Source organism: Natrix helvetica, assembly GCF_964273705.1.
Source record: "Natrix helvetica genome assembly, chromosome: 1".
In the NCBI taxonomy this organism is placed as follows: Eukaryota; Metazoa; Chordata; class Lepidosauria; order Squamata; family Natricidae; genus Natrix; species Natrix helvetica.
This window is the reverse complement of record NC_138548.1, coordinates 247,518,632-247,544,387: the sequence shown is the minus strand read 5'-3', so window position 1 is coordinate 247,544,387 and position 25,756 is coordinate 247,518,632. Positions and strand designations below refer to the sequence as shown.

General features: G+C 37.9%; 1 protein-coding gene across 4 annotated transcripts in view; it reads right to left on the bottom strand.

Moving 5' to 3' along the window:
- The window catches only part of LLGL2 (LLGL scribble cell polarity complex component 2), a 377,463-nt gene that overhangs the window by 35,032 nt on the left and 316,675 nt on the right, over positions 1 to 25,756 (bottom strand). For all 4 annotated transcript variants that reach the window (XM_081937848.1, XM_081937849.1, XM_081937847.1 and 1 more), the window contains 8 exons: positions 21,527 to 21,629; positions 11,634 to 11,731; positions 10,284 to 10,365; positions 6,075 to 6,193; positions 5,219 to 5,377; positions 4,217 to 4,379; positions 2,528 to 2,660; positions 1,633 to 1,687 (listed from right to left, as the gene is read on the bottom strand). In XM_081937848.1, the coding sequence (XP_081793974.1) occupies positions 1,633 to 1,687; positions 2,528 to 2,660; positions 4,217 to 4,379; positions 5,219 to 5,377; positions 6,075 to 6,193; positions 10,284 to 10,365; positions 11,634 to 11,731; positions 21,527 to 21,601 (884 nt within the window). In that variant the 5' untranslated portion in view covers positions 21,602 to 21,629. The remainder of the gene's footprint in view (positions 1 to 1,632; positions 1,688 to 2,527; positions 2,661 to 4,216; positions 4,380 to 5,218; positions 5,378 to 6,074; positions 6,194 to 10,283; positions 10,366 to 11,633; positions 11,732 to 21,526; positions 21,630 to 25,756) is intronic.

Below are 25,756 nucleotides of genomic sequence, written 5' to 3'. Positions count from 1 at the left end.
TAATTCTACTTTGTGGTAAGGCTGCATTAATAGAATATTGCAAGTCTGAAAATACAAATGTCGCTCTATCATTTTTAATGGCCTTATCAATTCAGGCAGTTTCTTTCTTTGACTGTTAAGCACTGGGGTTTTCTCCTTTTTCTTATCTGAATGTTCCCTAAGCAGTATCTCTTTCCCTCACCCCTTAAGGCAGATTCCCACATTACGGAAATAGACATTGCTTTTCCAAAGCTCATTTGAAGAGGAACCGTTCCTTGTGGTGGCAACTTACTGAGCGCTTTCTCTCCTCAGCGTTGTCTGACAAGAGTCTTGACTGTTATATTTTAGGTACTTCAGAGTCTTTTCATTCTATCATTTTCAGTGGTATTTAAGATTCGTCTATCTGATCTTTAGCTGTCATTTCTTTTATATATATATATATAAAGAGGTCCCACTCGCCATCTTCAGGCTGGTGTTTTCAGCTTCGTGCTTGTGCGAGTGAAGCCAAAAACATCAGCCTGAAGATGGTGAGTGGGACCTCGCCAAAACATTGCCAAGACAATCTCAATCTTACACAGGAAAAGAACCAAATACAACAAGACCAGCATACCTACACCCGTGAAAATCTACGAAAACATACATATATATATAGCCCTTGTAAAATTTTCCACCTCCTCCACCTCCGGCAAACGGGCGCACCTGCTGAGTCTGCACCTCCTCGCGCTCGGATCATTCTTCCCTCTGGCTCGTCTCCACTCAGGGTTCTGAAGAATGAGCCGAGCACGAGGAGGTGCAGACTAAGCAGGTGAGCCCGTTTGCCGGAGGTGGAAAATTTTACAAGGGCTGGAGAGGAGGCGCGTGCTGTTCGTGGCAGCAGCATGCGCCACGGCCAGAAAGACGGCAGCTCCGATCACGCTTTGCTCGCACAAGCATGAAGCCAAAGGCACCAGCCTGAAGATGACGAGTGTGACCTCATCGAAACGTCACCAAGATACTCTCAATCTTACATGGGAAAAGACCCAAATATGCCAAGACCTGCATACCTGTACCCGTGAAAATCTACAAATACACACACACACACACACACACACATAAAGTTTTTTTTTTCATTTTCATAGTATTACACAACCATCATATTATATTGTTAAATGTTTACATCAATTCGTCTTACCATCAACTCCCCAGAAAATTATTGGCTCTCCTGCTCTCCATACACCATATTTGTACCCTACCCATCACTTTCTTCTCCCTCTCTCCTCCTTCTCCCTACCTGCTAGCTGTCATTTCTATTCATTGTATTTTCCACTGTTTTCATTCTGGCTTTCACTGAATGATATGAAATATGGATCTATGCCTATGGAATTTTATAATTACAGAATAACTATTTATAGTTAGGAGAAGGGAAGCCTATAGCAAAAGGCAGACTATAAATCCTGTATAAAAGGCCACAGCATCGATTCAAATTGCCTAAAAAGAGACAGCAACGCTGTGTCTGATAAGTATATATAAATATTTATTATATGTAGAAAAGGACATATGATTGTTGTTACTTAATCAGTTACAGGATTCCAGGAATAGCCTCTCTTGTTACTAAAAAGTCACTCCATTCAGACAAGAGGCAGCACTGTCATGTTACTCACCCATAATACTCACCCATTCTTTGTTGTTAGCCAGTAAATTTTGGAGATGGCCTTGCAAGGGAAGGGACCTACAACAGAATATTTACGAAGAATGTACCATATATTCTTGTACTGCAAAACTCACAAACAGTTTTAGTAAAGCTGACACAGCATCTACACTGCATAGAAATTGCACAGCCAAACAGCTTCACCAACTAATTATGCAGAGCAACTGTACACTCAGATTGCCTTTATAACATGAAGGATAAATGGAAACGCTAATCCTGTTTCATATGAACAGCCTTCATCTATGTTCTGGTTAAAAAAACTAATTCCAAGGGCTAAAAAAAACCTGCCATCCCTATATATCTCCAGAAGGTTTATTAAAATTGTTAGAATTATTATTGCTGTTAAAAATCAAATTGTCTAGCAATTCTGACAATTTGTTTTCTATGATTTGGAGTCTATTTTTTAAGCTTTTATAAGCGCTTTTTGGAGCACAAGTTTTAGTCTCTAGTCATAGAATCATTCAGATAAAACACAAGCTACACATAAATCCTGTAGCAATTAATTAAGTGGCACGGTTTTATCGCATCATTTGAGGAACATGAATCAAAGCAACATGAATCAAAGCTCTAAAAAAGGTCTACACAATATATTGTTATGTTATTGATCAGATACTAAACAATCCCCTCTCTTTCTTGCTTTTTATATCCTCAGGGTGGCATATATGATATTTGAATCAAACAAGCCTTCATTGAATAGCTAATTTGTTATGTTCAGTTTTATAGGTCCAGAGTTTCTAAAATCAAGCTTTGAATTTATTTATCAAATTTATATGCCACCCCTTTCACCAAAGGTGACTTCCAATAAAACCAGAATCAAAGCTGATGCCAAAGGCGTATCTTCCCAGCTTCCCACATACTAACCGTAATGTACTTTGCTTTCCAAAGGCTCAGGCTGCCTGTCATCGCTTGAAATTGGCCACTGTGTATGGCTCCCATCATAATGGCAACTGATGATATGGTGACCATCCCTCATCCAGAAGAGATTCTCTAGTTGCTAGAGAGAAACAAGAGACACATCCTGAAGTAGCAACAGGATCAATTTGCTCAGAATGTCTGTATTTAAAACAGGATCTCTTTATTTCTCCGTTTTTTTTATCTTGAATCCTTACAGAAATCTGGAGTTCATTATAAGTCGTGAACAGGATCTTTTCTCCTGTAGCTAATGCTTTGAACCAGGTCACAGAGCTAACAGGAGAGCTGACTCTGGTATGCCTCTTTGCCTTTAGATACCATCAATCTGAACTGGCCAGATTCAGGCTGTGGTGGTGCTGCCAGTGTACTACTCTGCATTTTCTCCCCAAAACAAAGGTGGTGAGCATACACCAGTCTGGACTCTTGACCCATGAAAGCCACAGCACATTCATTCATCTTCGAACTGGAGAAGTGTGCTTTATCTGAGATTTACCTGAGTGGCACACCAGAGGTCACACATCCAAAAAGTGGGGACAAAAGCTAAACCAAATGTAATCTGAACAGTGAATATGATTGCTGCTGCTGAAAGATTTAATCATTTCTTCTGTTTATACATAGCCAGTGCAAACTTTTGGAGAGGAGCCATTCCCAGAGTTTTGGGGAAAGGTTGAGCTCTCTATTTCAAACTGACCTACTATGTGTGACCTTCTAATGAAAGAAGTCAAATATTCTCATCAGAGAGAGTAAATGTGTGATAGTGTGGAAATAGTGCTGTCAATCTTCTTCACTTTTATGATGTAACCGATAAATCAGGCCAACTAAGAAAGTTCAACAGAGCGTTCAAAAGAGAGAAGGCAGCTTTTAACAACTTGCGGGCTCCCTCCACAGCACATTCTCTCATCTCCTCATAGGCCCTATGACCTCTTGTTTCTCCATTAACCCTGTCAGTGTATGGTTTGTCTTTTCAAGTTGCACGCCTGACTGTTCAGTCATACTGTTATTCTAACTAGCAAACCAAGCACTTTAATATGCTATTAGAAAATGGTAATGAAAGAGAGCTTGAGGGTTAGCTATGTGAATAAACTGGTATAATAAAACCCTGATTATAATAATTGGGGGGGTTTGTTTGTTTTCAAGTTTCGGATGAGGGTAATGAAACATACATTTCCTATTCCCTACCTTAAGCAGAAGGATGCTGAAAGGATAAACTGCAGGATAAGAAAAACACATTTTCTTTCTTGCTCCCCTTTTAAAAAAATGTGCAAGGACGTCATAATTGTTAGACAAAAGACATTTAATGGCCAACCAGATGTCCCTGGTCTTTGCACAGAGTTCTATGACCTTGCTCATATTGTACAGTAAACTATACATTCATGGCTTAATTGTTTATTACAGTCAATGACCAGTCCATTTAATCCTAGTTTATTAAAGTAAAATCTGTCAGGTCCACAGTAACTATAAACAGTAATTTACCCCCCCCCAAAAAAAAAACCCAGATGGTCTCACACAATACACTAAGCCACATTCAAGCCAATCACATTTTGGCTTATCAATTTGGAGGAACATAAACTGTAACTTGCTATATAAACTAAGGAAACTTCCTAGCCTTTGTTTGGAACTTTCAGAATCCACGTGTACCTGATTGCCAAGTAAATGATGCGTTGCTTTCTTATTTATTAAATCCCAGAGAACAATGAGGCCCCTGCTGTAACCAATCAAAATCTGATTGGGATTCCGAGGATGTTCCCGTAACACTTCTACCAATTCCAGTGACCTCCTGTTCCGATAATCTTCTGGCACTCTGTGAGGAAACACAAATGGAATCATATAACATTACCGTGAAAGCAAAAGAAACTTAAATTTGGTAGGTCTCCATCTTCCTCTGCACCATCATAAGGCCAAGCACATGGCTTCTTGCCAATGCCACTGCTTTCAGCTCAAAGCAGACCATGCTTTTTCACCAGCGGGCTCCAGGCCAATTGCTGAAAGTAGTTCATCTTCCACAGAAACACTTCTATTTCTAAACTAATGCATTGTTTGAATGCAATATACTTAGGTAATCTAATTCAGTCTATTTTTTTCCTGGGTGTATTTAAAGGAAACAGCATGGTACTTTGACCTATCTGAACAATATGGTCATAACAGAAGTCTTTGAGAAGTTACGGTGTGGAAGATGAACCTTGAAAACATGTAAATCACCTAGGTTATTCAAGACTGGACAAGTGTAAACTCATAGGCCACCCCAAATGCTACTCTTTCTCTGACTTTAGGCCTTGATGGCCCCTGTTTTTAGAAGAAGGCTTTGACTCCTCACCAGAGAGTTAGAACATTTACATCCCAACAACTCTGCCTACTCACATAAGGAGCCTATTCAGATTAGGTAAGAAATGAAACCTCCCTGGAAAACATATAGGGTCCTCCTAACCAACTGGCTCAGATTAAAGAAGCAGCAAAACGTTTCAAACCAACAAGAAGTCCAATCGCCATGACTCAACTTCCAGACTTCATGTATGACATACAGACAGGTTGTATGTTGATCGAGACTTGCAGAATCTATATCCACATCTATGGTTGGATTTATAAACAGAGCAAAATCCCCAGAAATTTCATTAGCTAACATAACCCAGTGTGTGACATCACCTTTGCATCACTTCTTCTGGACTGATGAGCTGGTCTTCTAGCACCCTGAAGGATGGGAGTTCTACCACAAACACATTACCACTTTCAGTTCCAAGATACAGAAGTTCTTGAGATGAATGTGCCAGGATTGCTGTAATTTGGGTAGCACTTGGAGGGGAACTAGAAGTGGACCAAAAAAATATTTTAAGATTCAGTTGAATGAACTTGATATTGCAATCAACATTCATGTAGCACCATATAAAATAAATATTTGATTCAAAATCTATTTGCAAGAATTCAGAAAGGACTACCAAAGACAAGTTACTAAAATTCAAACTCTGGAGTTGTCAGTGGCAGAGAAATATATATGAAACAGAAAATCATGTGGTTTATGAATATATAAACTTGCAAGAACTTTGTGATACCCAACTGCTTGGCAATGCTGGGTTTAAGGAATAGTAAACAAAATACTACCAAGTACTTTATTGATGCTTGTTAATATTTCCCCCTTTGCCACTATCTTAAAATCTGCACCACACTTTTGCCATTCTTTTAACTGCAGTGGCTTAGGGTAAGTTCAGACATTGTATCCATGATCCTCTGATTTTCTTGCTGTACCACAACTGGCTTTTGCTTCCGATGAAATAGCAAATTAAATTTGCTCAAATAAGGCCAAGAGGAAAACTGGGTTTACAAAAGATGACTCATACCACATTTCTCTATACCACAAAAAAAACAGATTACTTAAGAGTGCAGAGAACTTTGAGTTTATATAAACGTATATTCATATTATCAACAGTGAAGAATCTACTGTATGTCAAGCAAGTTGGCTTTCTTAGCAGCCCAGAAGTGCTAGGATTGGAAGTATCCTAATTACCCAGGGGGCCCACGGAGTGTGAAGTGTCTTTCCTCCTGAAGCTCTGATGTACCATGATGGGAGGGTTTCAAGGTCCATAAATGCAGGCTATTATCATCCAATAGGGTCACCAAGCGACACTGAAAATTATCAAATAGAAAGAGATGAAATAACCTTTGGAGAACTATTATCTGCAGTAGCATTTCAAGAACTGGGCTATTGTTTTAAGCTAAAATCCATGACTAAGATGAATTAAATTTCCCATCTAGGATGGGACAAAGTTATGCAGAAACAGATTTGTTACAGAACCTCCACTTCAGAAGTCTATTCCAAGGGAGTGGCCAAAAGCAACAACTAGGCCAATAGGCAAATGTTCACATATTTTATAGACGTTGACAGCTTATTCCAGCAAGTATACTATCTATACCAAGCACAGGAACCCCTTTTAAGACAAGATCTATCCTATGAAAAGAAAAAAACAGGACAGGATATTTAACACTGCAATTTTACTTCTTAGTTTGAAAAAAATCAATAAAACCTCCTTGCTGTTGAATTCCAGCTGTTTGATCTGAGGGCACCAAGAAGTGCCATTGAAAAAAAAGAGGGGGGGGGATACTGTGAAAGATGTATCATAAAGATTATAAATTGCTCACACTGGTGCATAGCAAAAATAAAATAAAAATAAAAAAAGATCTTAAGAAAAATTCTATATCAAAGCGGACCAAATAAAACTGGATGTGCACATTTCAGAATATAAATCTATTGTTACCAACATTTATCCAATTTAATATATGGTGTCCATTTAGAACAGGGGTGTCAAATTGGCAACCCCACAGGCCGGATGCATCACGCACAGGCCACACCCACCCCAGCTCCGTGAGGGGGAAAAACATTGCAATACGTCACATGACAGCAACATGACGTGGCAAATTTGACACCCATGATTTAGAACATTGATTCTAAATTGATTAACCAGAAGAGAAATATATAATGCAGTACATATGCAGTCAACTGATAGATATTATAAAGTACTAAATGTATCCACAAATTCATATTTAACTTCTTTTGACATAAGGAATATATTCCGGACATTCAGGACACACTAGATATCTAACATGTTGGGAAAGAATTGGCCCAAAGAGGAAGTTACTTTCAGTTCTAATGAGTAATATACAATAATTTAATCACATAAATCAAATGAACCTAAATTTATTAGGCTTATTAAAGAGTGTGCCTCTTTGGTTCATAAATTTGTTCAGCAAAATGGTCCTACTCTGCCTTCTCTAATTGTACTTTTTTGTATTACCTTCCATGTTTGGAAGCCACTTCCCTAACCTATTTCAACCTTAATAAATTCATTAACGTAGTACCATAAACTTTTAGATATGGTGGAAAATATTTGTAGCTCGGGTGGTGGATGTTGTTTTTGGTTCCACTGATGATATTACCTAGCCTGGTGATGAAATGTTTGGAATCTAAAGAACAAGCTCAGAGAACAAACCACCAATAACCATAAACCTTTACCTTGCATGATGTTCTCAAACCCATTCCAATAATATTCCATTTCTTGTACTTCCTTAAGATTCTGTCCATCAAGTCTAAGCACTCCAAACTATTTCTGGGCTTTTCATAGTATTTAAGCATTAGTGTTACACAACAATAAGAACTTACACAAATTGTGTTTTAGGTCAGTTAACCCAAAGTTACCTGCTTCCAAGGATAAATTTTACCTAGCTGATAATCTGAATTCCTGATGTCTGAATTAAACAAACACACGCCTTTTTACGAAGTGACATTTTTAAATCTCCTTTTTCCTTTTTTGCATTCTTTGGATATGTGTTAATTCTTAAAAGTGATGCCCCAGAGTATTTGTTAAAGCCCAACCCTAACCACACTTTAGATTTAAAATCAAATATTCTGAACACCATACTGACACTCAGCTGGGCATACCAATTTTCCTATAGATATTTCCTGATTGAAGCATTGGAATCAGATCCAAATTTCCAAAAACAAATAAAATATGAAGTACTCCAAAACGCAGGATCTTTTTCCTAATATGAAAGGGACTTTCACTCAATAGGTACACACCCTGTTTCAAAATAAGAACTATGTTGAAGGAAATTACATGAGACATTAAATATATAGCACTTTGCTTTCTCTTTTTACTCCCAGGTGAGTACATGATCCTTCAACATAGCACAGCACTTAAGATACTTAAGTGAATTGTGGAGCAAAACAGATTCAAAGGGGAAAAGGGAATTTGGAGTGTGTGGTACCTGTTGGTAATTTTTTAAATCAACCTGAAAACACACAATCTAATGAAAAAAATTCTCATTTTAACAATTTGTAGTGCATACAGCCATGTACATTCTGAATCACCCTTTGAATTCAGATCAGTGTATATCCCTGTATATTTAGCCTTTTTAAATGTTTAGCTCTTGTCTTCCTGTTCTGCTCTTGTCCAAACATAAAAGGTTAAGAAGAGATAACCTTTGTTAGCACTAAAGGTTGCTTTAAAAAAAAAGTTCTGCAGGAAGTTTCAGGCTGCAAGTTACTGGGGAAAATGTTTACATCATTTCCTTCTCCCACAAACTGAAAAGTCCAAATCCAGAGGAGGGTCCCATACAGAAAATAAGAGGTCCATGCTTTTCTTCCTCTAATCATACATCTGATCTACAGATAGTCCTTAGTTAACATTGCTTAACAATGGCAATCATGGCAGTTCCCATTGCTGTCATTAATTGACTCCCACAAATTGTTTAGTGAGGACCCACCCTGATCCAAACTATTCCTGCCTTGGTCCCTCCCAGTCCCAAGCCTTGATAAGGTACTGCCTCCTCTGCCTCCTTTTGAACTTCACCCACATGGCCTTTCTTCCCGCACCAATCTGTCCTTTTGGCTGCTTGCCAAAAGGCCCTGACACTTAGCCCTGATGCCACACTATGCACCATTACTATATTGGCCTGGCTCTTGTTTCAGACTGGTGCAGACAGCGTGTCTTTCACATCCCTTCCGGGGCCTCCATTCTGCTTCGCCCAGGATCTTCATTCACAAAAAAAGCTAGGCACATGAAAGAAAAGCTGACTGTACTGGTACAAAAGGACCCAAAAGCTGAGGCCTTCTTTCATGCACCAGACTTCTTTGGCAAAAGCAAGCGCTTGGTAGAACATGAAAGGAGAATCTGGCTGGCATACAGTAGCCCCGGATGGGGCACAAGAGAAGGCCCAGCTGCATTAATGTGAAAGAAGATGATATGAAGGAAGATCACAACTGGTGCAGTACTGTTGTGCGGTACCGTGGGACGCAGGGTTAGGCAAGGACAGCTAGTGGCAGTGGGTAGGCAGACAGCCAAAGGATGGTCATAAGGGTAGGTGGGCCTGAATTTTGCTCATATGACTGCACAGACACTACAATGGCCAGAACCTCAATGACTGGTCATAAGTCCCTTCATTCAGTGTTTATCATCACTTTGAATGGAATTTAATAAGGTTTATCTGTATACCATAAGGCACATGTCAACTAATTGCTCAGATTAATATGTTCCACTAGCCGAACAAATTTAACCAACAGCATGTTCAATCTACTGCAGAACTCACATTCGAGGAGAGAATACTGTAATTGCCATTGGGTAAGTTCAAGCTCTAGTTTTATTTATTTATTAAATTTGTATGCCATCCATCTCTTTATTAAGCAACTCCGGGCTAGTTTACAATGATTTAGGCCATCATAAAAGCATTAATCTTAATGCTAGGGGGTCATAAGACACTAACTGAATTGTACAGGGCAATTTTCAGGAAGTAGCAAGCATTCTATTTGATCTTCCTTTTCTACTTGGGCAACTATAGGACAAGGCGTCTGAATTATCTTCAGGATGGTTAAATGGAATGGAGACAGGACAGTTCATGGTTCTCAAAGCCTTCCTCCCACTCTCCTTGGTGTCCCAAGAAACTGGCAACAAAACACTTAAGGAAGAAGATCACAAAGCTGGAATCCTCCCTCTGACAGCTTCTGCCGGAGCCAAGATCCAAAATCAAAGTCTTCCTTTAAATTAATATGTAGGTTTGGGGAGCTGGGAATAAAATGTTCAGTTCACAAACACTTCAGGAATCATACTGAGTTACCAGCTACATCAGGGCTACAGCAGGTTACATTAAAAATAATTTCATTTTAATATGGAGTAATTGCATTATCTCTGAGGAAGCCAGATTTGGATGCATTAGTTTTACTCACCTGTTCAGGAATGAAATGTATTTGCATGACAGTGTTGGTCTCTTCGTGCAAGCCCATGAATTCCACTCCTGGAGTACCGTAACTGAACCACTATTGAGGTCAATAGCATTGAAATAGACATTTATTATAACTGACATGTAGCGTGACCAATTAGTTATATTTTAGGAAAACAGTAATTCTTTGTTATAATTCTCTAGGCTGACTACACTTCTAATAACATTTTTATATGTTTAAATAGTTGAGGACTATTTCCATTAATCTGAAGAGAAAACAGCAGAAGTATAGCAATTTACTCCTTGATTTATATGAGATCCCCTGGTAAAGGACCCTTTCCTTATACTTTCTAACAGGTTTTAAGATTTAAATTTTTGATCATATAACCTTTTAAAGAAATGACCAAGATGGAATTGACTGGAACTTATTTGTTCCCAAGGAGGCTCCTGTTTCAATCCATAAATCCAGGTATGCAGATGATACAATTATATAAACAATTTCCAAAAGAGACGCCAATTAAAATGACAATTATTTGGAAAAGCATTTAGACTCTTTGCAGTCCATTTCCTCCACTCTTCTACATTTAACTGGCTTCATGATGCAAAGATAAGGATTGCATTTTATATACTGGGGCAAATGTAAGAGAAGCAATTTTAAAGCAGCCTTTTTTTTTACTTCAGTATTTTTGAATCTCTAAACAAGAACTTACACTTTCCATTATCCATGAGAGAAACTAACTCAACGTGGCACAATATGAGGTCCCAGGACTCTATTCTAAAGTGATTAAAGTTATCCTGGTTTAAATCTTATCACCACTTCAAAGACAACCAACTTAAAGCAAGCTAGCATTTATTCCATTCTACTCTCCCAACCCATTTTGCAATACAGAGATAACCTTAGTACCATTCATGTTCACAATTATACTTTATACGATGAGGAAGAACAAGACCAGCAAGTATAATTTGAATTCTGATTCTGTCCACTTTAGCCTGCTGGTAGGGAAACTGTGAACAGAATTGGGAAATCTGTTCTATATTTAGGAAGACCAAATATCTTAATTGAGCTATTGTTCTTATAGTCTAATATAGATAATGTGCAGAAATTTTTTTTCAATAAAGTTCTGTCTATAGAATGAGAATGAGGGCCATGCAGTGCTTTGACTGAAGTTTTTCAAAGTGTTTCATAGGAGTTCTGCTACCACACAATCCCTGGAAAAGCCACAGTTGCTTTTAAAGAATTATAGATAAATATTATTTCTGGGCTCCATAGCATCTTTGAGGATTCTGGTCTAAAGCGTTATATCTACGAAGTGTGTAACTAACCTACTTTCTCAGAAATAAACAACTGAAAGGATACATTTTGATGGCTCCTGCCCGGGTCCCAATAGCCATAAGGTGGAGAAAAGCACTGTAGCCCAGGGCACTTGGCTGGTGAGGGAAACCATGTTCAACTGTCTGGTGGAAAAGAAAAAGATAAACCAGCAATATATATTATACATGAAGACAAAAAAAACTGTGAAAAATGTGAACTTACATATGAGCAAATTTCATCATAGCTCTGGACTCATAATACCTGGACTCAAGCAGTATAATATTGAAATAAAGTACTTCTTCAGACAAATCTTACAGAACCAGAGATCTGTCTTAATCATGCTTAAAACCATTGTAGAAGAACCTCCCCTAGAACAATAGCTCAGAAATAGAGTTTAAAATCCTTTTACTGTAAAATATTGATAGCACAAAGTCTACCCCATTCATCCAGACTAGGCTTGAGTAAAGACACTCTTGATATCCTTTATTTCCAGAACTTCCATATTTAGCTTGTTAATGTTAACTTTAACAAATCGTTTCCCACGCGTTATGTGATTTTCTACAGTGGAGACCCAGCATCCTGCACAGCATTGCCTTTACTCTGTAAATATATCAGGCCAGAAAAACATGTATTATATGGTCTTATATAGCTAGACCTTTGGTCCATAAAGGTATCGTTAATCTTAACAACAGCATTCCAAAGTACAGGCAAAGCAATTTCAGAAGCAAAGTAAAATATGTAGGAAAATATATAACCCGGTTTGAACATTGCTCTAATCCAATTTCCCCTATCCATAGCCTGGTGAATAAGCCACAAGGATTGTGTTAACACAACATTCTAAGCCATCGAGCATGGTTTACCAGTCAGAGGTTAGAATTTTTTAAAAAATGGACAAACAGGTAAAACATACTTTCTTTTTTGCATTTACAAGAATCAGTGATTCTTCAGGCAGAGATGTATATGTTAAGTGTTGCTATTTCAATGTTGAAAATATAATCTGATCTTTCTCCTATTTATTTGCAGCCCTCTACTTAGGAGCAAATACACAAACTACGGTGAAAGATTTTTTAGAATAAGGGTTTATTCATTATGGCCAAGATGACGAGAACTTTTGGGAACGTATTCCTATACTATGAAAGTGAGCAATAATGCTGTTTGGTTGACAGTGTCATCAACATTAACAAACTGGGAAATATACAATCCAGAACTATTTATTTACTATAACAATCACTGTGAGGCATAAATAGACAGGCTCAGCAAAGGAGACAATTGTGTCTTTTTGATTCTTAATTCCAGAAACCTTACAGCAATGAAACTATGACACAACTGACAAAATCTGTAAAGTTCAGCTTCAAATCAGTCACATTTCTGGTTTCATAAGAACTTACAACTACGGCATGATCAGCATTCTCTAAACTTACTTCTTCCAAAATATGGATGTAACCAGGACTGCAGAATAAAACTTTTCTCTGCTGTCACATGTCATGGAGCCAACCCCTTATATCTATGCATACAGAATCAATATCTGCAGGTGGAAGAGGCTTCCAGCTGAGCTGAAGCACCACTGGGTACCATTTCAACTTTTTCCAAACAGGATTCATGGGGCACAATAGAGAGTCAAGTTGTCTTATCGTGACAATATCCCTCAAGAATTACTTGCAATAATTGGCTCTCTGAAAAGAGGAGGACAAAAGACATGCATATGTACAGAAATGTCTCTCCAAGGTGCCTACAGGTAGTCTCCAACTTATGACCGTAATGGAGCCCGCCCATTATGGTCACAAGTCATAATAGTTAAAAACAGTGTTGGTCAGATGGCTGATTCAATTTTATCACATTTTCCGTGAAGGCTGTTAAAGTAATGCAGCAGTTGTAAAAAGAACACAGCATTGGCACTGCACTTTTATGCAATGTCTGGTAGAAAGTCTGGATTTAAATTAAAACATTCGGTTTGGGTTTTTTTTTTAATGGTTTAATCTGGAAAACATCCTAGATGTCCTTATCATTCAATGAGAGGTTGCTTGCTGGAAAGGACACCTGTATATTGAACTCACAAATGAGAGGGCAATTACATAGAATGGCAGAAATGAAAGGTCATTTTTCCTGGCTTTCGCTATAAAACGGAGCATTAATAAGCTATATATATATATATATATATATATATATATATATATATATATATATATATATATATATATATATATATATATATATATATATATATATATATATATATATACACACACACACACACACACACACACACACACACACACACACTGAAAGCAGCAACACCTCAGTCCTGATTATACATTGCAAACAGAGTTACAGAACCTTAGAAAACATTGTTTGGTCACCGTTGCATTCTTTGGTATTCATCTTTTTGTATTCTGCTTAATAAACCATCCCTGGCTGAAAACTGACGTACTTCTATTTTATGAACATTGATTACATAACTGAAGAAAATTAAAAGGTTATGAATTTTATCAAAGCATCTTTTTCAATTACACTCTGTTACTATGAATTCAACAAACATTACTCAGTTTTTATTATCTGCAAATACACCTGTTTTAAACCTCATGTTTCAGAAAAAACACATGTTAATGTGTTGAGTCTACATAGCCTATTGCAGGGGTCACCAACCTTTCGGACCTCAGGGACCACTAAATTCATAATCTTAAATCCTGCAGACCACTAATATGAATTTTTTTTAAAAGATAAAATAGTATTTAGTGCAATATAAAAATGCAAATAATTTTAATGTGAACCCACCAAAATTTTATCACGGACCACGAGTGATCCACAGACCACCAGTTGGTGACCGCTGGCCTATTGCACAAGTAGAAAGCTTTGATTTTATTTCCACTGATTTTACCAGCCTGAACAACACACGTTGTTTGAGAGTCCACCCAACCTTCAGGAAAGTCTATTTAGCTGTGTAGGAGAATGATAACTTTATTTATAGTGCTTTGCTTTCAGTTTAATCATAATTAGCTACATTTTATAGCACTCCCAAGTCTTTGTAGCACAACTAACATGGACACTGAGAAATGAGATTTATGTGGGCATAAAAGCAAAAATATTCAGATTTGGGGAAGAAAAAAAAGACCAACAAAAGTTGCATCTTAGAACATGACATATCAGTAGCGGACAGAAGCAGGTACACCTGGAGTGGGTGTGGCAGGAAAGGGAACAATGAAACAGTAGTGGAAAACAGACACACATACACACAGAAGCCAACACAATTTGGCTGACTGATTATGAGCCATCAAGTTGGCTTTTATTTAAGGAAAGTATATTTTATTCTCAGAACTAGGAACTCCATATTTGGCTGTTTTCTCATGGGAGGGGCCAACTTTCAGACAAGTGAAAGGATAGGCAGAGCTCTTTCTCCCAAGTCTCACTCAAAAGTGACACAATCATTTTATAACTATGAGAAAAACAAGCTGCTTTCTGAATCTGCCCTTAGAAATACAGCAGATCAAATCTTGGCAACTGCTTTGCCACCACCACACAAGCCTGTGTTTACCCCAATGAACGAGGCAGGCTGAAAGGCCTACCTGCTTAAAGAACCCCACTCAGGTATGAACCAAGTGGATTGCTTCCAGTTAGGTAAAACACAGGTGAAACCAGCCTGTCTGGCAGCTGAACTTGGCTGATCAGCTAACTTCACAATGGAGACATGTCTGGCCCTGCAGAATTTTACAACAAGCCATACCAAGATGAGGGAATTAAATTTCACACTGTGTTGCTCATCGGTCTGAGAATTTTTGCAAGATAGAATCACAGGTGTTCTTAGTATCCCCAAGTGTTTCCCCTGCCAGTTAGTAGTGACAGCTGCTTGTGTTGCTGGGATACATGTACTTATACATGAACAAGGCACTCTCTGGTTAGGAGAGAAATGCAGCCTCCCTCCCACCCTCAGACCACATGCTGCAACACCACCATAGAGATACCGTACTAAAAGGATAATCTCTTTCAGTTATATATCTGCTTTTGGCCTTGCCTGGGGGGGAATGCCTGAGTGAACAGATCAATGTCCCATTGTTTTAAAGATATGCCTGACCATAATATGGACATGCTTAAAAAGGAGAAATTCAAGAGCAAAAGATGTGGAAAAACACTCAAAATAAACAAGCTATAAGACAAATCTTTATAAAAAAACACTAACAGTCAAATTCAAAAGATAGCACTTATTTTTTTAAAAAAAGCTTTATATTACTCTAGAAAGATTTAAACAATTCAAATAATTGAAACACAACTCAATTGCTGCTATATTTCTTAACATTTGCTTCACATTCATTTGGAGACAGATTATTTCAAGAAGGAAAATGTTTTAATAAAGCTAGAGATACTCCACATTTCTGGATTTGTAGTAGTTTGAGGTTGAAAGCTCAAAGTTTGAAGTTCACCGTTCTGACTATACAGTTAGTCCTTGACTTAGAACAGTTCATTTAGTGACTGTTCGAGGTTGCAACAGCACTGAAAAAAGTAACTTACAACCATTTTTCACACTTATGACTATTGCAGCATCCCCATCATCACATGATCAAAATTCAGACACTTAGCAACTGACTTACATTTATGATGGTTGCAGTGTCCCGAAATCATGTGGTCCCCCTTTGAGACCTTCTGACAAGCAAAATCAATGGGGAAATCAGATTTACTTAACAACTGTGTTACTAATTTAAGAACTGCAGTGATTCACTTGACAAATGTGATGAGAAAAATCGTAAAATGGGGCAAAACTCACTTAACAAATTTCTCACTTAGCAACATAAATTTCAGGCTCAATTGTGGTAGGTTGACCTGAACTTGGAAACATTGTGTAATAAAGTAGAGCTCCAGTTGAATTTTTGAATATGGGGGAGGCAAGCGCTCAACATTTTAGACTAACCAGACCAATATTCTTCAAACTCTACCGTTTGCAATGTTTTACATATCCTTAAATTAAAAACTTGAGTGAAACTAATTAATTAGGAAGAGAGCTGCCATAGGGTGTGCCTATCAATAGCTGCAGCTTTTGGGGAATCAGTCAGTGGATTCTCTCTCCACCCCACCCCAAAGTGCAACCTTGTCTATGTACTTGAAATTCACTCCTCTAGTACTCTTTGTTTATGATGCAGCTTTTCAGAGGGAAAAAGTTTTCCTTTAGCTTAAGAATACAAATATCTGAATGTTACATTCTAAAAATATAAATGGTATCTATAGCATAGGCCCATCTGCCAGGCAAATAGGAATCCCCCAACTTGAATATTCCCAGTACTTTTGGGATTTTGTTTATTTATTTGCCAGAAGCATAGTACTCCCAACACCAAGGAGAAAGACTGGAAGAGCTGGTTTGCTTTGGGTAATCTTTAAAGCAAAGACTGAGCTGTAGGCATCGTATGTTTGCAGTTAGGAGTACTTATACGCAACTAAAGCAGCTTGAAATAAAAATTGGGATGCTGCATGGCCTCTAGAAATGAAAAACGGACTCGTAGAAACTGCAAACAATTGGTGTGACATTTTAGCAAGATTTCTTTTTAAAAAAATAATTGATATTCAGCCACTTGTAAGATGTATATTTAAAGCAAATCAAGAAGAGAAAGAATAGATGAAGAAGTTATTAAAGTCTTCACTAAATTAATGCTAAAATGAAGCCACCCAGAGCGATTTGCTGAGATGGCCAGTTATAGATATCAAATAAGTAAGGAAGTGGGACAGGCAAAAATCTGTGGTGCTGTATATCGGCAAAAGAGATGGAGTGACATAGGTGAGTGTCCCATCTGAGCCACCTTCTTGGGCAGTCACAGTTGAGAACTCCACAAGGTGCCTCCTCCAAGGCTGCACCCACCACTGCTCGTATGCAGCAGCAGTGATGCTACTGCTGTCCACACTGGTGCTTGGCTCTGCAAAGCTCACTCTCCATCCAGGGAGACAGGTGAAGTGGGGGGTGGGGGGAGTTGAAGCAGAGACAATCCAGGCAGGGCAGGAAAATTTACTGTGGGACAACGCAGCAGTCATAAGTGTGGCTGGTCACAAAGTGCCCAAATTTTGATTACATGATCTTAGGAATGGTTCGACTGTTGTAAGTTATTGTAAGCACTTGTTGTAAGTTTATTTTTCAATGACATCATAACTTTGAACACTCCTTGAAAAAATGAAAATAATCTGAGGACTATCAGTAGGATCCAGGAGACATGCACTCTCAGTTGTGGTACCTGCCCTTTAAAATAATCTTCCAACCCAGAGTTGGCCCTGATCCTATAATACTTTAGGGGCTCTCATTAAGATCTAGCTCTTCCCTTTGGGCCAAAATGAGTAGGCACTCCATTTTTAGGAGTTGTCATGCTCTCAATTATGTTACCATTTATGTTTACTGTTTTATTTGGTTTTAATGATAGGTCTGTTTTGTTGATTTTCTCCCCCCCCCCTTTTTTTTTTTTGTTTCTCACACTGCCCAGTGTTTTGAGATGGCTGGCCATATAAATATTTCAAGTAAATAAATAACCAGATACATCAATACATTCATTGTTTTATTGTGGCTATCTAATGAATAAGCAATGAGATAACTTAATAACTACATTTCTAATGCACATTTAAATATTCTCCATGCACCATTACACCATATAAAATACAGCAGGCAATTTTTTTTCATGGCTCTTAAAATGCAATCAAAGTAATGTATAGCTAAGAAGAATTTCCATGTAAAATAGGAATGACAAACTTTGCAGAGACTATAGTTCACCTAAAATCGCACAAATGATGCCACCCAAAATCAGTATTTTGGTATCTAATGACAATGATACAATCTTAGTGGTTTTTGAACACCACAAAAATGGGACTCAGGCTGTATAAGATTTGGTTTTAGGCTCCCTATTCCAGTGCAGGACAAAATCTATTTTATGCCTGTACAAGGTAGTCTTCAACTTACAATCATTCATTGAGTGAATGGTTACAACCATTCAACGTTAAAAGTGACTGATGGCCACTTTTCACTTATCACATGAATCAAAATTTGGATGCTTGGCAACAGACTCATATTTATGGCAGTTGCAGTGACCGGGGTTCATGTGATCCCCTTTTGCAACCTTCTGACAAAAATGAATAAGGAAAGCAGATTCACTTTACAACCGTGTTAATAACTTAACAACTGCAGAGATTCACTTAACAACTATGGCAAGAAAGGGTGAAAATGGAGCAAAATTCACTTAAAAACTACCTCGCTTAGCAGTGGGAATGTTGGGCTTCAACATTATGTGATTAGGTATTATGTGATGATATAGATTAATGAATCTTTAACAATGCAGTTGAGTTCAATACTGCAAAAATTTAACCTTAACTTTAGAAGAACCTTCCAGAATGTAGCTATATTTCCAATGATTCTTTACTTCATGGACACTATTAAAGAAAGATTTCCTGAGTTGAGTACAATTTAATGTTTTAAAATAAATTACCATGTCAATAAATCTGATTGCTTTGGGAACTTTGTTTAACAGGCATAATTCTTTTTCTGCCCTGGGCCAATTCACAAATCACACCAATCAGAAACTGGATATGTAATGTAAGTTAAAAATACTGCCATTTCATGACTTGAGAGAGAGAGAAGGGTCAAGGATAGATACTTCCTGCACTCCAGTTTATATTTAGCGAATGAAACTTAAGTGTGTAAACCAACTCCAATATGAGAATCCGGATATCAACATTATTTTCAAATGAAATCATTTTGGTGGCTTATGTTTAACATGGAATTCCATGCATGATCAATTGAATTTGCAATTCTCCAGTTCACTATGAAGAAATATGGCAGTTCAGAACTGCCTTAATTTATCATTCCTATAGTAAAATAATCACAAGGCCAGAACGGAAGCTTTGGGATGCTCTCCAGATAGTGTGGATTACAACCTATTTTCCCAATTAAACAGCTTTACTTTGAGTGGGAATGGTAGGAACTCTGGAAACCAGCAGGGGAGGAAATACAATCAAAGATTACTTTGGCTTTCTACAACTGATTTTTGAATAGCACAGCTTAGTTATAAAAATCTTGGGAGGTAAAATACTGAAGTATTTGCAGATGCTATTCCGGTACTCCCCAGCATCTGCACAAGGTGTCCTAACCTTTCTTAAGGTTTCCACCAAGGCTGGCCACAATTCACTATTGTAAATCAAGTCACATGTCTTTTCCCTCGCTTGCTATATAACTGCTCTCTTTTTCATGACTGTCAGAGAAAGTGTCATTTTTACAGATTTACACAAAAATTAAGAACTAGCAGAATGTGTAAGCATCACAAAAACAGCCTACTTTTTGTTGTTGTTAGTTGCGAAGTCGTGTCCGACCCTTCGCGACCCCATGGACAATGTTCCTCCAGGTCTTCCTGTCCTCTACCATTCCAGAGTCCATTTAAGCTCACACCTACTGCTTTAGTGACTCCATCCAGCCACCTCATTCTCATTAGGTGGCCAAAGTATTTGAGTTTCATCTTCAGGATCTGGACTTCTAAAGAGCAGTCAGGGTTGATCTCCTCTAAGACTGACTGGTTTGATCACCTTGCAGTCGAGCAAGGGCCTCGCAGGAGTCTTCTCCAGCACCATAGTTCAAAGGCCTCAATTCTTTGGCGCTCAGCCTTTCTTATGGTCCAACTTTCACAGCCATACATTGCAACTGGGAAAACCATAGCCTTGACTATACGCACATTTGTTGGCAGGGTGATGTCTCTGCTTTTTAGTATGCTGTTTAGATTTGCCATAGCTTTCCTCCCCAGGAAAAAAGCATCTTTTAATTTCTTGGCTGCAGTCCCCATCTGCGGTGATCTTGGAGCCCAGGAAAATAAAATCTCTCACTACCTCCATTTCTTCCCCATCTATTTGCCAGGAATTGCCTACTTTTTAACTTCTGCTAAATATGGTTAACCATCTCTTAGCCACCACAATTGGCACCAACAACCCTATTGCTAAATATTGTGGTCACCAAGTGAAACGTTACATGAACCCAACTGGCAATTTTACTTCTCTGTTTTAAATTCTGCTTCTCAGAAGCCAGTTGCAAAGCATTGCAATGGTTACCATCTGACCGTGGGATACTGCAATGGTCATAAATAGCTTCAGTTGCTGAATAGTGTCCGAACAGTAACCACATGACTGTGAGATCCCGGATGGTCATAAATGTGAAAAATATTTCTAAATCTATTTTTTACACAGTTGTACCTTTGAATGGTTGCTAAATGAGGCAGTTGTTAAATGAGGACTACCTGTTGTTCACTGCACTGTTTGTGATGTTTAATTCAAAGGAGAGATTTATCCTCAATTAACAGAAATCCAGTTAGTTATTTTAACACCCACACCAGTATTAGCTTTTCAGATTTTTTTTTTACTAAACGGTCATACCAACTGCTTTCATTTTTTAAAAAATTAACATTCCTCCTACTTGCACTGAAGGAGTGCATACAAGCTTGTAAATTGTACATTGCCCTTTGCTTGTTTATTTAAAAACAGTACTATATTCAAACCACAATAGCTACCATGTGCTTCCACAGAGGGAACATATTGCCAGAGAAAAAGACTTTGTGTCTTAAAAATTATACATGAAAATTATGAGTTCTAAATGGCCATCTGGGATTCAGGAAACCATCTGCAAGTTTAAGACGTGAAAATATCCAAAAAAAAAGCCATTGCCTCAATGCTGACATAGGTCCAGCACAAGATGATGATTCATTACATTTGAACACCACCAACAGCCAATAACTCTGGGAGGTTTATCAGATACTTTTGTGTTTCATGCTATTTTCAAAGCTAAAAATTAAGTATGACTATCAGCAAGCGGCATTTGGAAAAGTCATAGGGTTAAAGAGAACCATCTTTTCCATCCCTCAATTCACCCGAATCACCCATGGAACGTAAAATGTGGAAAGGTTCTGTATTTGTTTCCTCTTAAATCTTATTCAAGCCCTACAATATACCTTGTTAAACTGGAAAAGATCACGCTTGAGCCTCTCCCTTACGGTATCATGTCCTGGCCTCAGAAATCTTCTCATTTTCTTCTTTAATTGCGAGGCACCAAAGCTGTAGAGAAGAAAATGTATCTGTAAGGACACTTGGATATCAGCTACATACAATGTGCTTAGATAGAAATAAAATTTGGTAGAAAAAGAATTTCTGGAGCTGAGGATTAAACTGTGGAATTCTTGATGCTCTCTGAGCTTGATCGTTTGCTTGCAGACTTTTCATCACCCAAAAAAGTAACATCATCAGTGAAAGGGAGTGTACGTAGCAAAACTGATACTCAGTATTATTGATGTTGTTACCCAATTGTCTAATGAATTGTCTGCAAGCAAAAAAAAAAAAAAACAAGCTTAGGGAGCACTAAGAATCCCACAGAACTGAAAGTAGGTATCTTACCTCTTTAAACTAGCAAAAAAGAGATTACACTTCACATCAGAGGTTAGGTAAAAGAGATTAGGTAGGAGATTATTTAAAGGGCTTCAATATCCCAGAATGGTAATTAGTACTAGTATTTCCTGTCATAGCAAATTCAAGTTCATTGAACAAGGAAAATAGGGAACTTAGCTTTCCCATAAGTGTAATAAAGGTACCTCCAGTTGTTAATAAACATATTAAAATCGTGTTACATGTGCAAACTACACATTGTATGTGTTATGCTATTATGAGGACATTTCTCCTTTGTTCATATTACACAGTACTGTAATATAAATCAAAAATCCAGTTAAAAGAGCTGAGAATATATTATCCTGCCTTGACATTTCTTCGTTAGAATTGATTTATTGCAAAATATTTCTAGGAATTTAAAAAAAACCATGTCCTTAAAGAATATCTTCTAGTATGATATTTTATGGTATGCCATTTGGGGCTGGAATGGTAAAGCAACACGTAGGCACTTGAAATTAATTGTGGAAATTGGTGCATGCACACACAATCTCATTTTAAAAGGCCTAGCTATGTACCATATCAACTGTGCTGCCATAAGACTATAACAAACACTATACTGTTAACTGGTTCTACTTACCAGGAGACTAGCTTGTTCTGAGCCAATTTAAAAGACCAACTATTACTTCAGAAAAAAAAAGAACAAAACAAACGGGTCTTCAAAAGATGCATATCAGTCAACCTAGCATGCTTCAAACAATTAAGCAATCTATTGGACACCAATCAAACTGATTGGTCTCAGAAAGGTCACACAAATTAGGCCCATAAATTGATATAAATATGAATGGTAGGTTCCAATGGAGAAAGGTAGTCCTCCAAGAAAACTTGAGTTAAGATTAGGACAGAATTAGTCTCGAGGATGGCAATACTTGGTATAACATACTTCAACTGACTTTGGAATTCCCCATTATATTGATAATGCTGATATAGCTAAGGCCTATTCCACAAATGGTACAACAACCTGTAACACCACCTTACAGGTGGTATAAGCAAGGGCTCACAGAAAGATTTAAAATCCACAATACCATTTCTAATGTTGTATCAATCAAGTAAATTAGAAGGATACCACGGTTCATAGCATAGTCAAATCTCTGACAGACCCATCAGAATATATGCATTTTAATCTATTCCTCAATGTAAATCATATCAGTACAACCTAAACAATTTACATGTAGAACACAAGCCTGAAACCAGATTGCATGTGAATCCTTTCAATTATTTTTTGTCCCTTTAATGGATATTATGCAGAAGATATCCTTGACTGAGCTGAAGATGGCAAGATCGTAATGGGTGGGGTTTTTTTTGCAAAGGAATATCAAATGGGTGTATAGACAAAGAAGAACCTACAGCCACAGTGTTATGTTTTGTCTATATTTTGCCTAGAAACTTTAAGTGATATTATGTTGCAATAGAAGGAGTAAAGTTCTATTAAAATTATGTTTTAGAGTTGCAGCCACAGCTGAAGAGAAACAAGTAGAAAGCAAGGTTTCCTTAAATGAGATGTTGAAGACAGTAAATAAAAAGATATGCAACTCCAAACATTTACAAATATTTAAAGAAATAATGGTGATATACATGAATCTTCATTTCGCTTACAACTAGTCAGCCAAATACTGCATATCTAACCTTCCTTTAAGAAAAGAAAGTAACAAAATGTGTAATATGGCCTTGTTAATAACTATTTTTATGAAAGCACAGAAAAGCTTAAAGCAGAAAAAGGCAAAACAATAAGGATTGCAACGCCTTGGAGTACGGTGTACTTGTAGCTTTTCATATAGAATGCTGAATATCTCTTGAAAAACGAATAAACAAAGAACTAAACAGAAACAGAAATAATTCTGAATCAGTGCAGTTTAGAGTCCAGAGTTCACTTGTCTCCATTTGCAAAGAAAAAGTTGGGGAAAGTTTATGACAATAAAGGAAGGCCAATTTAAAAAGAGAAGGCTGATAAATCAAAGGTTACTGCCTCAAACATAAGATCCCAAGTTGTGTGTTCAGTAAAAGAAAAAGAAATCCTTGAGCCATACATCTGTGTACATTCGAGAATCAGTTTCTCCTTCACAGAGTATTGCATTCAGATTAAAGATGTTGCAGAATACAGAATAACAGAATTGGAAGGGACCTTGGAGGTCTTCTAGTCCAACTCCCTGCTGAATCAGGAGATCCTATGCATGTGATGGCGAACCTATAGCACGCATGCCAGAGGTGGCACACAGAGCCGTCGCCAGCTGCTCTTCTGGTTTCCAGTGCGCATGTGCACGCCGGCCACCTGGTTTTTGGATTTACGGCACTTCAGCACCTGCGAAGACCAACTGGAAGACCAGATGGCCAGTGCTTGCATGCACACCAGCCAGCTGGTTTCTGGGTTTTCAGCACATGCACGGGCGTTACAGTTTGGGCACTCGGTGCCAAAAAGGTTCACCATCACTGTCCTATGCCATTCGGAACAACTGGCTGTCCAATCTCTTCTTAAAATCCTCTAGTGATGGAGCACCCACAGCTTCTGGAAGCGAGCTGTTACGCTGATTAATTATTCTCTCAGGAGATTTCTTCCTAGTTCTAGGTTGGATTTCTCTTTAGTTATCTTCCATCTGTTATTTATTGTCCTACTTTCAGGTACTTTTGAGAATAGATTAACCCCCCTCTTGTCTGTGACCTTGAAACCCTAGTCCTTCTCTTTGTTAGACTAGACATACTCAGTTCCTGAAACCATTATTTTCTGATACTATTTGTATCATGGTGCTTGAACTATCTGTAGTTCAACTGGGATTCTCAATTCTTCAATCAAAATAGAAAAGGGCTCTATTTAGAGGAAGTAACCTTATTTTGCAGTCTGTTACCACTTTTTTTTTTTGCCCAAGCTGGATGCCCTTCAGACATATTGGACATCAACTCTCACAAGTGTACTGATGGGAATTATGGAAATTCAAGCTAAATCAAAACAATTAGCACCAAAACACTGACTGTTGCCAAAGATACATTCATCACAGAAATCATTCCAATTTCTTTGAAGATACACACCTGTTCTTTGGGTTGCAGTATCTAGTACTAATGCATCTTAAGTCAAAAGAACTTGATTTTAAATGATAAACTAATGAAAGTAAGTCTTCATATAAAGCATTTGACCGAGCTATAACTTTTCCATACAATTTTTTAAATAAAAATCTCCCAGATCAAAACAATCCTGTAAGAACACATGTTCTTCTGTCAGAAAATGAATGAAATCATAGTCTGCAATCACAAAGAAAGCTGTAGAATTTAATTTTTATTTACATATATTTAAATATCTCATTTAGAGATAAATCTTCCTCACAGAGCAACTTTGGGCAATGTAGAGTAGGCATAAAATCATAAAAACTATAAAAAAAAACATTGTAAAAGGGCAATTAAAACAGAATTCTGCAAATCTGTTTTTATATGAATACAGTATCTATGTTGGACTTTTGCAGCAAACCCCATAAGGAGCGCTATAAGAGTCTAATACAGTGATGGCGAACCTATGGCACGCGTGCCACAGGTGGCACGCGGAGCCATTTGTCAGGGCACGCGAGTGACTTAAAGTGACTTCCGGTTTGCTAGGAGGGTCGTTTTAAGCGTTCCGAAGGCTTCAGGGACCATTCGGGGGCTTCCCTGACGCCTTCGGAGCGCTTAAAACGACCCTCCGAGCAAACCTGAAGTCACTTCCGGTTTGCTCGGAGGATCCTTTTGAGCGCTCCGAAGGCTTCAGGGAAGCCTCCGGATGGTCC